The 13,429-nt window shown below is 49.4% G+C and overlaps 1 protein-coding gene across 2 annotated transcripts in view; it reads right to left on the bottom strand.

The window, feature by feature from the left end:
- CARS2 (cysteinyl-tRNA synthetase 2, mitochondrial) overlaps nucleotides 1-13,429 on the bottom strand; it is a 141,470-nt gene that overhangs the window by 75,308 nt on the left and 52,733 nt on the right. For both annotated transcript variants that reach the window (XM_088458430.1, XM_088458422.1), the window contains exons 6-7: nucleotides 12,136-12,219; nucleotides 9,690-9,819 (exon numbers count right to left, since the gene is read on the bottom strand). In XM_088458430.1, coding sequence (XP_088314556.1) covers nucleotides 9,690-9,819; nucleotides 12,136-12,219 — 214 coding nt within the window. The remainder of the gene's footprint in view (nucleotides 1-9,689; nucleotides 9,820-12,135; nucleotides 12,220-13,429) is intronic.

A 13,429-nucleotide genomic window follows, 5' to 3' on the forward strand; every position in this document is an offset into this window, starting at 1 on the left:
TCCCCGGGGGAGGAGCGCAGATATCGGGGCCAACACACTGAGATATCTTACTGTGTATGCCTGCGATATCTGCAGGGTGACAGGCTGCCAGATAAAATGTCTGACGGGCATTTTATCTGGCAGTGTATGCCCAGCATTAGTTATTGAAAAAACTGTGCACCAACAGCCTAGATACTTTATAAGTGTAACAAGATAATTCAAGCAAACTAGCTCTGAACAACTGACTATGGGGCATATTTCACTTGTTTTCAGAGGTTAATGCAGTTAAATACAACTTAACAAGTTTTTGCTGAGCCGTGTTAACCCTCCATAGTATTTCATGTTCCTATTTTTCTTGCAGCCCCTGAGCAGGTGAAGTTTGGGAAAATCCCTATTTTAAGGTTAAAATGTCAGGACCTGGTTCAGAACCACTGGGATAACCCCTGACAAATTATTAATTCAGCAATTAGAAGTTTTTAATTAGCTTAATTTGGCCAATAATGACATGTAATTTTCTGGCGATATTCTGCAAAATGCAAAATAATGATTAAATGATGTTGGACAGGTTTTTTAGGGTTGTACGGATGGGACATGTGTTTTTAAGCTTGCAGGTGGGAGTTACAGGAGTTTTTTTTAATACAGTATTAAAAGTGACTTTAAATTGCACACAAAAATCAACTTACATGCATTTTTATGCACCCCAAATTAATATAGAGCATTTATTTAGATGCTGAAGAATACTTGTTTTCTATATTTTTTTCAATGTTCTTAAAAACAATGAAAAAGAAAAAATCAGCCATTTGACACCTTTTAATTACTTTGCCATTGGCCCCGAATAGACTTCCATACTGTTATCCAATGTTTTTTTTGGGTACAGGCTGATTTTCACATTGTTCCCACATTTAACGCAGCTATCATCATAGAAAATGACCGCACAACCACTTCTTACAATTGGACTGGGCGGTAGGCAGGAGCGCACATAACCACACTAAGTGAAATTACTGCGCGATAGGCTTATTAACTTAAGCCGCAATAAACTAAAACTTCACTAGCATTCAAGAGACAATATAATTATGTTTGAGGCTTACTTACTTATAAGCACATTATATATATATATATATATATATATATATATATAATGTACCAATTAAAAATATGAGATATGGTAAGAACTTACCCTTGTTATCTCTATTTCTACGAAGTCCATAGGGTTCCACAGGATACCTTGGGGTATAGGTGTGACGTCAGTCGCAGGGCACCAAAGAGTTAAGCTTTCAGCCTCCCAGGATGCACTAGGTCCCCCTCCTATACCCCGCCCCCGGGCCAAGGCACCTCAGTTAGTTACCAAGCCATAGGCCGGAGGAGGAGAAGGAAGAGAGAGAACAAAGATCTGGACACATACAAGAATCACATTCTCACCAGAGGGAGACGGAAAACCGGTGACCAGAGCAAAGCCTATCTGCAGCACAGGTGCGACAGGGCGGGAGTCCTGTGGAACCCTATGGACTTCGTAGAAATAGAGATAACAAGGGTAAGTTCTTACCATATCTCATATTTTCTACTTCAGGGTCCATAGGGTATCCACAGGATACCTTGGGGATGTCCCAAAGCAGTATCCTTTAAGGGTGGGGACGCTCCTGTGCAGAAAGGAGAATCCGCCGCCCGAAGGAAGCATCCTGAGAGGCGAAGGTGTCAAACCTGTAATACCTCACGAAGGTATGGACAGAAGACCACGTAGCAGCCTTGCAGATCTGAACTGCCGAGGCACCACGTCGAGCTGCCCACGAAGGACCCACAGACCTAGTGGAATGAGCCTTCAGAGAAGGAGGGACCGGTAGGCCTTCATGAAGATAAGCTTCAGAAATAGCCATACGGATCCAGGCTGCCAAAGTTTGCTTTGAAGCAGGCCAACCCTTTTTACAGAAGCCATAGAGGACAACAAAGCGTCCGACTTCCTAAACAAAGAAGTGCGGTCAACATAAGTCCTTAAGGCCCGCACAACATCCAAAGAGGCCTCACCCACGGAAAGACCCGGTGAGTTAAAGGCCGGAACAACTATTTCCTCGTTAACATGAAACTGGGAAACAACTTTGGGAAGAAACTCGGGCCGAGTGCGGAGCACTGCCCTGTTCCCATGAAAAACCAAGAAAGGGGGTCTACAAGAAAGAGCCCCTAACTCAGAAACACGTCTGGCTGAAGCAACGGCCAGAAGGAAAACAGTCTTAGCTGTTAGCCATTTAATATCCACTGAGCCCAGTGGTTCAAACGGCGGTCCTTGGAGAGCCCTCAGGACCACAGCCAAATCCCAAGGCGCCACAGGTGGAACAAAGGGCGGCTGAATACGGAGAACACCTTGCATAAAGGTGCGCACATCCGGGATTGTAGCAATCCTACGGTGAAACCAGACAGATAGGGCCGAAACCTGTACCTTCAAAGAAGCAAGGCGAAGCCCATGATCTAGTCCCGCTTGCAGGAAGGCGAGAATCCGAGACAGACGAAACTCCCGCGGTGCATAACCTCTCGGTCGACACCACTGGAAGAACGTATGCCACACGCGATGGTATATCCTCGCGGAAGACGGTTTCCGAGCTCGTAACATGGTACGCACCACAGAGCTGGAAAACCCCCAGGACCTCAGCATGGCCGTCTCAACAGCCACGCCGCCAAAGACAGCCGAGTCAGGTCCGGGTGAAGACAAGGACCCTGAGACAGAAGGTCCGGTCGTAGCGGCAACCGCAGAGGACTGTCCACTGACAGACCCTGAAGGTCTGAGAACCAGTGCCGTCTGGGCCACGCGGGAGCTATCAACAGGAGCGTCCCTCCTTCCTGTTTGAATTTCCGGATTACCCGTGGAAGAAGGGAGACCGGAGGGAACAGGTATGCGAACCTGAACGTCCACCGGACGGACAGAGCATCCACCAGAGACGCCCCTTCGTCTCTTGTGCGAGACCCGTACACCGGCAACTTGTTGTTGTGCCGGGACGCCATGAGGTCGATTTCTGGAAGACCCCACCTGTCCACCAGTAGTTGAAAAACGTCCGGGTGCAGGGACCATTCCCCTGGATGAACGTCCTGGCGACTTAGAAAGTCCGCCTCCCAATTTAGCACTCCCGGGATGAAGACCGCTGATATGGCCGGAAGATTGCGCTCCGCCCAAACCAGGATCCGAGAGACCTCTACGAGAGCCGCCCGACTGCGAGTTCCTCCTTGCCTGTTTATGTAGGCCACGGTGGTAGCATTGTCCGACTGGACCTGCACCGGGTGACCCTGGAGAAACCGCTGTGCCTGCAGGAGAGCATTGAAGACCGCACGGAGTTCCAAGATATTTATTGGAAGCTCCGCTTCTGTCGGTGTCCACCTGCCCTGGAACAAGTGTGGACCCGAAACTGCTCCCCAGCCCCGAAGACTGGCGTCCGTTGTCAACAGGACCCAATTTGGAACCCAGAACGGACGTCCCTTGTTGAGGTGGGTCGTCTTTAACCACCACGCAAGGGACAGGCGAACCTCCGGGGTGAGCACAATCGTCTGGAACTTCAGAGACTGAGGCAGCCCGTTCCACTTGGACAGGATCAGGTGCTGCAGAGGTCTGGAGTGAAACTGGGCGTATTCCACCATGTCGAACACCGACACCATGGAGCCCAGTAACCTCATCGCCGAGTGTAAGGACACCCGGCGGCTGTGCAGACAACTGCGCACCCTTGACTGTAAAGCAGAGATCTTGTCCTCCGTCACGAAGATCCTTTGCTGTCCCGAGTCCAATAAGGCTCCAAGATGCAGAATCCTCCGAGACGGGATTAGAGTGGACTTCTGCCAGTTGATTAGCCAGCCGTGCCGTTGCAGCAGTGCAATGGTCAGGTCCAAGTGGTGTAACAGGAGCTCTGGAGATCCTGCCACCAATAACAGGTCGTCCAAGTACGGCAACATGCGGACTCCTTGCAGCCGCAGAGAAGCCGCCATGACCGCCATAGCGTCCTGTATGTCCAATGACACCATGTAGTCCCCAGGTTCCAGCGCCAGAATGATGGACCGTAGGGTCTCCATCCGAAACTTCGGGACCCGCAAAGACTTGTTGAGTGCTTTGAGGTTGAGAATCGGACGATATGACCCATTGGGTTTCTGTACCAAAAATAGATTTGAATAGAAACCCTGGCCCCTCTGGGAGAATGGAACAGGCACTATAACTCCAGCCTGGAGCATAGTGTGCAATACCTTCCGCAGCTCCGTAGCCTTGTTCCGGTCTGATGGTAGACCCGTGGTGAAGAATCGAGCCGGGGGTCTGTGCCGGAAGGAGAGGGCATACCCGTGAGAGACCACCTCCAGAACCCAAGTGTCTGTCGTAGTGAACGACCAACACCGGGAGAACTGCAGCAGGCGGCCTCCCACCCTGGGATCCCCCAAGGGGAGACCCGGACCGTCAGGCCGCAGGCTTGTCATCTGGCTTGGGGGCCGGACGTCTGGTACTCCATGCCTGTTTCCGGGGCTTGACCAATTTCTTAGGGCCAGCCTGTCGAGGAAACGACTGTGGTTTGGGCCTGCCCTGGGCCCTAGATGACCGAAAGGACGATGGTCCAGAACCAGAAGGAGCAGCGGCCGACGGGAGACAAGCAGATTTGGCTGCCGCCAGCGTGGCCACAATCTTATCCAGATCCGGACCGAAGAGAACTTCTCCGGTAAACGGCAACGCTTCCAGACCTTTCTTGGATCTGCGTCCGCCTTCCAGGATCGCAGCCACAAGGTGCGACGAGCAGCTACCGCTGCTGAAGAAATTCTAGACACCAGAGTACTAATGTCTAGAGCCGCCTCGTTGATGTAGGTGGCCGAATCACGGAGATTGCCAATCAACTCCGCCTGTTCGGCCGGACAGTCGGATTCAAAAGAAGCCTCTAATGAATCCGCCCAGCGCTCCATCGCTCTGGCAACCCAGCAAATGGCCATAGCCGGCCGTGCTGCCCCCCCTGCAAGGGAATAAGCGGACTTCAGGCAGATTTCTACCTTGCGGTCCGTAGCATCCTTAAGGGAGGACATGGATGGCATCGGCAATGTGGCACTACGGACAAGACGGGTCACGTGAGAATCCACCTGTGGAGGGGATTCACACTTAGCAAAATAATTATCCGCGAACGGATAAGCCACCGCCAGGCGTCTCTGCGGCTGGTATCTTTTGCCAGGTTGTTTCCACGCCTCCTCTAAATGGTCCACCAACTGACCCGAAAGAGGAAAGACTGTGGCATCGCCCTTCACATCTTTGAAAAAGGCATACTTAGATTTAGCCGCTGGGGGAACTTCGTCCTCAATCACCAAGGCTGTGCGGACCGCCCGAATAAGTCCAGGAATATATACTTTGGACTTAGCATCAGCGTCCTTAGTATGGAAAGGTTCCTGATCGTAAGGATCCAGAATCTCCCCATCATCAGACGTCCCTTCGTCATCCTCATAAGGAGCGGACAGAGACGCCACCGGCCTTTTATGAGGCCGCATCACAGACTCCCCTTGCAACACATCCGACAAGTGCTGTACAGAACTCGTCAGGGAGTTAACCCACGCTGGCTCCTGAGAACCCGGGAGCGGGGAAATAGGGAGACTGTGGGGTACCACCAATTGTCGTGGGAACCCCTGCATGGGTGACGACACCACAGACTGCTGGGACAAACCCATCGGAGTAAACGCGGGCTGCGGAGCTAACTGGCCCACTAAAGCTGTTAACGCCTGAGCGAAACAAGCCCAGGGCGGCTCCTGTACCGGTGCTGTAACCGTAATAGGCCGCGCCATGGACAAACACTGCCGGCAAAGGCCCTCCGCGCTACCCTCCCCCTCCGCTAACGGTACTTTGCACGTGGTACACTGTAGCCGGAGGGGAAAATCACTTTCAGACATTATGGCACCACGTATGTGACCTCTCTCACCAATTAAGTATTAAATAGGCGAGAGACCACCCTGCAGCACCGCACCGCAAGGGCTTTAGCAGAAAGAACAGGGACAGTAATAAAGCTGACAGTTTAGAGAAGAAAAGTTACAGGCAGCGCTAGCACAGTCACATACAATGCAGAGAAATAACAATTCCTGCACTAACAGCGCTGATCACTCAACTACACAGACACAGGGCCTGGTAGGACACAGCGCTGCATACACAGACCTGAGCCACAGCGGAGGAGAGGTATGCGGGGGGACCCAGACCACGATGCTTCCTTCCAGACTTCCAGCAGCGTTCACCATGCGTTGCAGAGAAGATGGCCGCCGAGGAGCAGAGAGAAGCTGGCCTGGGGGAGGAGCGCTGACACAGGACCAGTCAGCACAGTGCAGAGAGGGCTGTGTGCAGCGGGGGAGGCGCCGGCTGTGAGACAGGGAAGGCGCGCTCCCCTGGCATGCATTTAACCCCTGGGACGCCGCAGCGCTACCGCTCTGCTGCGGTCCGCTGTCCCAGGGGGTAGTGGAAGCGCAGGTTGGTCGCCTGGCTCCACGCTGCAGCCAGTCCCCAGGGAGCCCCCTGCCTGGGGACTTAGGACCATGTGATCAGCGGGGACCCACCGCGGGACCCCGCTGCTTACCTCTGTCCCCCTTGAATCCGGCCATGGTCCGGAGCATCTGGGGTCACCGCTAGCTGTGACCCCAGACGCCCACCAGCATCCCCGGATCAGTACCGGCGTTCTGGTACCGGCGGGGTGTAGGGAAGACAGCATGGACGTCAGGACTGACTGTCCATGCTGTTCATCCAGATGTGCAGCCACAGCTGCATGAAGAAAAAGCTTCAGGGGCTCTTCTAGCCCCCACTCCAACAGGTGCACCCGACTCCGGCCGGGCACCAAACTAAACTGGGGTGCCTTGGCCCGGGGGCGGGGTATAGGAGGGGGACCTAGTGCATCCTGGGAGGCTGAAAGCTTAACTCTTTGGTGCCCTGCGACTGACGTCACACCTATACCCCAAGGTATCCTGTGGATACCCTATGGACCCTGAAGTAGAAAATAAAGTTCAGAAACATGAATTTGCTGATTTTGCACAGAGTGTAGAAATATATAGCTGTAAGATACTATTTCACATGAAATATCATTAGATTAATTCTCTGCAAAGCGTAGATGGGAGTGTTGTTTCAGAGAATTACATTAATGCTTGTAGCTATAAGCCTCGAACATGTGACAGAAAAAAATAAAACAGATAAGAAAGAATACATGCTTGGTAAAATTAAAGATTTTGACAGAAGACGACTGTCTATTCCTGGTCACCTTATTACGAAACCAATAGCGCTAACGTTTTACTGTGCACTGCAGTTTTGCTAGAACATCTTCCAAAGCACATACACTTTCATTATGAAGTTTAAATGCTGTTTAATGGCTCTGGTTGATCTGATGAGGTTGTTTAGCCACATGTGAGAAACTTTGGAGAATTTGTACAGCTATGTGATATCAGAGATGTGACTGAGAGCAATGAATCCTGTTCCAGTTAAGACCTAGATTGAGTGCATATTAGGACATACTCTACCATACATTAAATGCTTATCTATCTTTCCTATGCAGGGCCGGCCCATTACGCCAGGTACGCAGTCGCGTACGACGCTAAGATGCCGGAATTAATTACAATGAGTCACACTGACTCCTTTTATGCCGCTGCGCAGCTAGCCACAGCCGCTGCCTGAACGGCTGTGGCTGGCTGCGCAGCGGCATAAAAGGAGTCAGTGTGACTCATTGTAATTCACTGGCCCACAAGTTCATTAATGACAGGCCAGGGACGGCCGGAGAGGAGTGGCCACTCTCTTCTCCTCCCCCTCAACTCCTCCCCTCCTGAGTGACTCATCTTACAGGAGTCTTTGCCTGGCTGGAGGGGGAGGAGGCGCCTCGCTCTCCCCTCTCCTTAGCTCCTCCCCTCCATCCCCAGCTTCCTCTTCTCTCTGTGCTACTGCTTGGACTCCGGAGATCTGACGTCACGATCTCCGTCCCCAGCGTTTAGTGAGTACTCCAGGGTTAGGAAGGGGAAGAGCCATCCACGCGCTGCAGTTCTGGACCCAGGTAAGTCAATTTAATTACTTTCTATTTGTCATGCAATGGCTGTCACCCTGTCACCCTCTTCCTGTCACCTAATGCTTTCACCCTCTTCCTGTCACCTAACGCTGTCACCCTCTCCCTGTCGTCACACTCTCCCTGTCATCACCCTCTCCCTGTCACCTAACGCTGTCACCCTCTCCTTGTCACCTAACGCTGTCACCCTCTCCCTGTCACCTAACGCTGTCACCCTCTCCGTCGTCACCCTCTCCCTGTCACCTAACGCTGTCACCCTCTCCCTGTCACCTAACGCTGTTACCTAACGCTGTCACCCTCTCCCTGTCACCTAACGCTGTCACACTCTCCCTGTCACCTAACGCTGTCATCTTCTCCCTGTCACCTAGTGCTGTCACCCTCTCCCTGTCACCTAACGCTGTCACACTCTCCCTGTCACCTAACGCTGTCATCTTCTCCCTGTCACCTAGTGCTGTCACCTTCTCCCTGTCACCTAACGCTGTCACCCTCTTCCTGTCACCTAACGCTGTCACCCTCTCCCTGTCACCCTCTCCCTGTCACCTAACCCTGTCACCCTCTCCCTTTTGTCACCCTCTCCGTCACCTAACGATGTCACCCTCTCCCTGTCGTCACCCTCTCCCTGTCACCTAGTGCTGTCAGGGCCGGTTCTACCATTAATTACGCATGGTACGCAGCTGAGTGGGGCGCCACATAGTGGAGGGCACCTCAGCTGCGTACCGTGCGGGCCGCGGGCAGTCTGTGTCTCTGTAACAGAGCTGCACCGTGTGTGTAGCGCTGACCGGACGGATTTCAGTCAGCACTACACAGTGCCAAACACACAGGCGCCGGCAGCTGTGTGTGTGTTTTGATTAGCAGCCAATGAGAGTCTGTTGTGCCCACTGCTGGAGCCATCTTCTTGCTCCCGCAGTGGGTAATGGCCCATAATGCAAAACGGTCCAGCCCGGGAGGACGGATGGAGGAGCGGATAGCGGCTGCAGGAGCGGGGTTTCAGGTAAGTGTTTTTTTTTAATTATTATTACGTGTGTCTCTGCTGGGGGGGGACGACTACTACTGGGGGCACTACAAGGGGGGCTACTACTGGGGGCACTACAAGGGGGGGATACTACTGGGGGCACAACAAGGGGGGTTACTATTGGGGGCAGTACAAGGGGGGGACTACTACTGGGGGCACTACAAGGGGGGGACTACTACTGGGGGCACTACAAGGGGGGCCTACTACTGGGGGCACTGCATAGGGGGGGAACCTCCACTGGGGGCACAACAATGGGGGGACTACTACAAGAGGGGGGACCACTACTGGGGGCACTATATAAAGGGCAATACTGGGGGTACTGCTTAGGGGGGGAACTTCACCTGGGGCCACTGTTTAAAAGGCACTGCATAAGGGGTACCACTACCGGGGGCACTGTAAAAGGGGCACTGCATAGGGGGGCGCCCAAAAATATACTCGCTTACCAAAAAAATTGGGCTAGGGCCGGCCCTGTTCCTATGGCTATATCTTTTATATCTCTGGGGACCACCGAAAGTCCTGAGAAACTAATTTATATCTTGGAAACAATTCTATTTTAGGAAGCCAGAGAAAGGTGCATCAGTTATCTCTAAATAATTATGTGCCATGGCTTTTTTATTATTTATGTGCCATGGCTACATGTCTTCATTATCAGCTCTCCTATGGTAACAATGTGTACAATTTATTGCTTGTACCTTGCTACTGTGGAGCATTCAATGTGCCAGCCAGGCCTTCCTTTACCCCATGGAGAAACCCAATAAGGCTCTTCCGGTTTAGCAGACTTCCACAAAGCAAAATCTCTGGGGGACCACTTGTCACTTTCAGCTGTAAAACATGAAATATGCTGAGATCTCAGAGCCAGAAGACAGACTTGTAGTACATCACTATAATGAGGAGTATATTTTATTTAATGATTAACTACATTATGTTTCAAGCTTAAAGTGTAAGGGTCTTATAAACTGCAGAAGGGATGCGGTTAGGAGGATGAGTATGCTGACCTCACAATGCCAGCACCGGGATCCCGACACAGGTGTAGTGCTACTTACAGCGTTTTACCCATGTTTGTAGTTATAGTACACGCGTAGTTAAAATACTCTAAGTAGCATTACACCCGTGTTGGGATCCCAGCATTGTCAGATCAACATACTCAAGGTGCACATAGCGAGTGTCGGCCTCCTGTTCTGAACTCCTGCAGAATATGGGGAGACAGTACATTATATACGGGTACATTATGAGTAACACAGTCAGAGGCGTCATTTGTTGGGCTCAGAGTAAGATGGAACACCGCAAAGTGGAAATATACAATCAGGTTAAAGTCCTTCCTATAGTCACTTAACCTCCTAAATAAAAGTCACTTTTTACATTTGGTGAAATACTGATCATTCAAGTGTTATATATATTTATCATGACAGTTAGGGTAGGCGGACATTTTGTTTGGTGCATGTGTGACATTGTCAGCATCTGTATTTTGGTATTTGTGTGCAAAATAATGTGCTTTACTATATGAATGACTTATTTGGTCAGGTTGTTTTATAGTGGGTAAGAGGCTCTGCGGCCACTGTTAGATCCGGAAAGTAAAATGAGCAATTACTGCAGAGGTTCCCAAACTCAACCATTACATTCCAGGTTTTAAGGATAATGGCCCTTATTCAATTGCAGGCGAAAAGCCACGATCGGCGGAAAACTTTCGGCGACGACGTCATTTCATCTTGCGGAAACTTTCTGCCCAATTCAATTGAAAAAACTTTCCGCCGATGCGAAAAATCTGCGCCTTGTAACCAGCGGATAAGATTCGCCTATGAAAGCAGGCAAGAAAAATTGCAGAATTGGGATTTTGGGGTGCAAAGTTGTGGCAACACCCCTGCAGCCTAGGGACAGTCCCCCAAAGGTAAACTGCTTCAAAAAAAATGGAAAAAATACTTTAGAAGACCCCCAAAAAGTACTTTCGTTTTGGGGGTGAAAAAAAAAAACAAAGTTGGGGGACAAAGTTTAAAACTAGCGAAATACACTCCAGGGTGCCCCTGGTGTTTTTTTGCTTGCAGGTGATTGCTGAAGGTGCGTTTTTTAAAAATGCACTTTTGCGATTTTTAACCATGCTTGCACCCATTTTCATGTACCCCAAATTTGGTGGGACCACTTATTTTGTCACAAAAAACACTGCTAAATGCTATTCTTCATCACTTGTGCAAAGACGCTAAATAGCACCTATTAAGACGATTCATGTACCCCAAATACTTTCAGCAGGGCTATTCGGGGGTATCCATAGTGATCCCCCATGTCAGTGCATCTTTTGGGGGAATGTCAGGCTGATTTCTCCATTTTTGATTGGACTTTCCGCCTCTCCATGTTTCGCCGGGACACGTTCTCGCGTCTTTTGCATTTGAATAGGGTGAATAGCGGGGACGTGCAATACTTTTCCGGAGCCCAAACCAGCGATGTAGGCGGAAAGTACACCAGGCGAAAAGTCCAGGACTTTTCGTCGGCAATTGAATACTGGCCATTGTGTGGTGCTTAACAGAGATTTTTCATTAAAAATCATAAATAAGAACTGGGGGAAAAAAAAAAAAAGGAACCGCTGTTGTCAAAAATGTATTTAGTTTACAAACTGCCTAAAAATCATACTAAAATTGTACAAATAAACAAACTGCAGCCAGATTTTATATAGAGTGGTAAAAATAACAAAAATAAAAATACATTTATGTAGGTGTGGTATTGGTCTGTGCTTTTCCATTATTGAAGTGCGCATTTGCAGATCCATGTATCTTGCATGCATTAAGCAGCATTCAGATCACACATTTTACTTCTCATGCACTTTTGTTCTAAGCAACTAAACTGGAGGAATTACTGCCAGTGGCACTGCCCCAACCTCTTTGCAAATATGTGCGCTCGTGTGGAAGACGCCTCCATAAAATACTAACTTGTTTGATAATCCTGTTTTCATTTTAAAGTTTTAACAATTGTATAAATGTCTAGAGCTAAAATGTATTAAAACTGTAAGATATTATATTGTGATGTTATGGTGACTAATGAAATCCCTGCGTTTTACTTCTTTATTTTCCTTAATGGGTAGATCTATTTTTGCTATTTTATGCACTCCCTTAACATAAATCTAGACTACATTCACATTTCTTTAACGAATACCTAGTTCCGTGTCCATATCTGTGAAAGAACCAATAAACTTCCCATATCTTTCTCCAACTGACTGGACATCAAAATATACATTTCCTAAAAATGAACAGAGAAAAGAAGAAAACAATTACAATTGTAACATGGATCACTAACATAATTCATTACTATAATTGAAGCAAAGTACTTTTGTATAACCCCCGACTATTTGGAAACAGTCAAAACTTGAACTGTCTTTTGTTCCTGTTCGAACAGGTGCGACACTCACAGGGGAGGGGTAAGTCTCTTATTCAGTTTCTGACCACCAGCTCACTCTTCTCCTGGCTGGTGCACTGCTACAATGTACAAAAAGTGTATGTGTTGGGGTTAATGTGCGTAGGAGGATCAGATGTTTTCTTTTTGAGGAATGTGCTACATCACTTTGAAGATAATTTGCAATAAATCTATAGGTTTTAATCTGTAACACACCTTTATACTGAAAGTCATCAGTCGCAAAGCTGCGAGCAGAAATGAGCATTACAACTGTCTAAAACTGGTGGTAACCACGGATCACTGCAAACAACCCGCTGAAAAGTTTACATGGCTCTTGAGGTTCATAGTACAGTTACTTCCCTGGCCATCCTCTCACAAGTGGATCCATCTACAGGACAAAGCAGAGCCAAGATCCCCACCCCACCGGCGGATTGTTGATATAGAGCCAAAACTACTCCAAGTGAGATATGACCCCAGGGCCAGGATAACTGTCTGTGGAAAAAATGCAATTCAAAATACAACTGTTGCAGGAAAGAAAAAAAAGGATAAAAAAACCTCAGAACACAAGACCGCTTGATCTCCGGCACCATGACTTATGAGAGAGGGAAGCCAACGCAGGCCCTGTTCTGCTAAACAGGGGTGGGAAACCTTTTTTCTGCCGAGGGTCATTTTGATAGATATAACATTATTCGTGGGCCTGGTGCAGGCCACGCCCCCTTCATGTGATGTCACACGGGGACGAGGCCACAATCACCAGTGATTACAGCAATGTCTGGAGCATCCTGAGGATGCTGCGGGGAGCTGTAAGGGCAGCGGTGTGACAGTCTGATGCGTCCCAAGGACGCTCCTGGCAGTACTGCTGCATAGATTCTGACTGCAGGGTGCCATTATAGGTACCCTACTAGCCAGATGAGGCTAGCAGAAAAAAGCTCAGAGGGCCAGACCAAACGATTCTGGGGGCCTTATACGGCCCCGTGCCTGAGGTTTCCCATCCCTATTTTAGAGCAATAGCCAGCAAGGAGAGAAACTGAAGGCCACAGAGTCAAGAGACTGCAAA

The sequence above is a fragment of the Taudactylus pleione genome, unplaced genomic scaffold, assembly GCF_031769625.1.
Source record: "Taudactylus pleione unplaced genomic scaffold, aTauple2 ptg000041l, whole genome shotgun sequence".
NCBI classification, from domain to species: domain Eukaryota; kingdom Metazoa; phylum Chordata; class Amphibia; order Anura; family Myobatrachidae; genus Taudactylus; species Taudactylus pleione.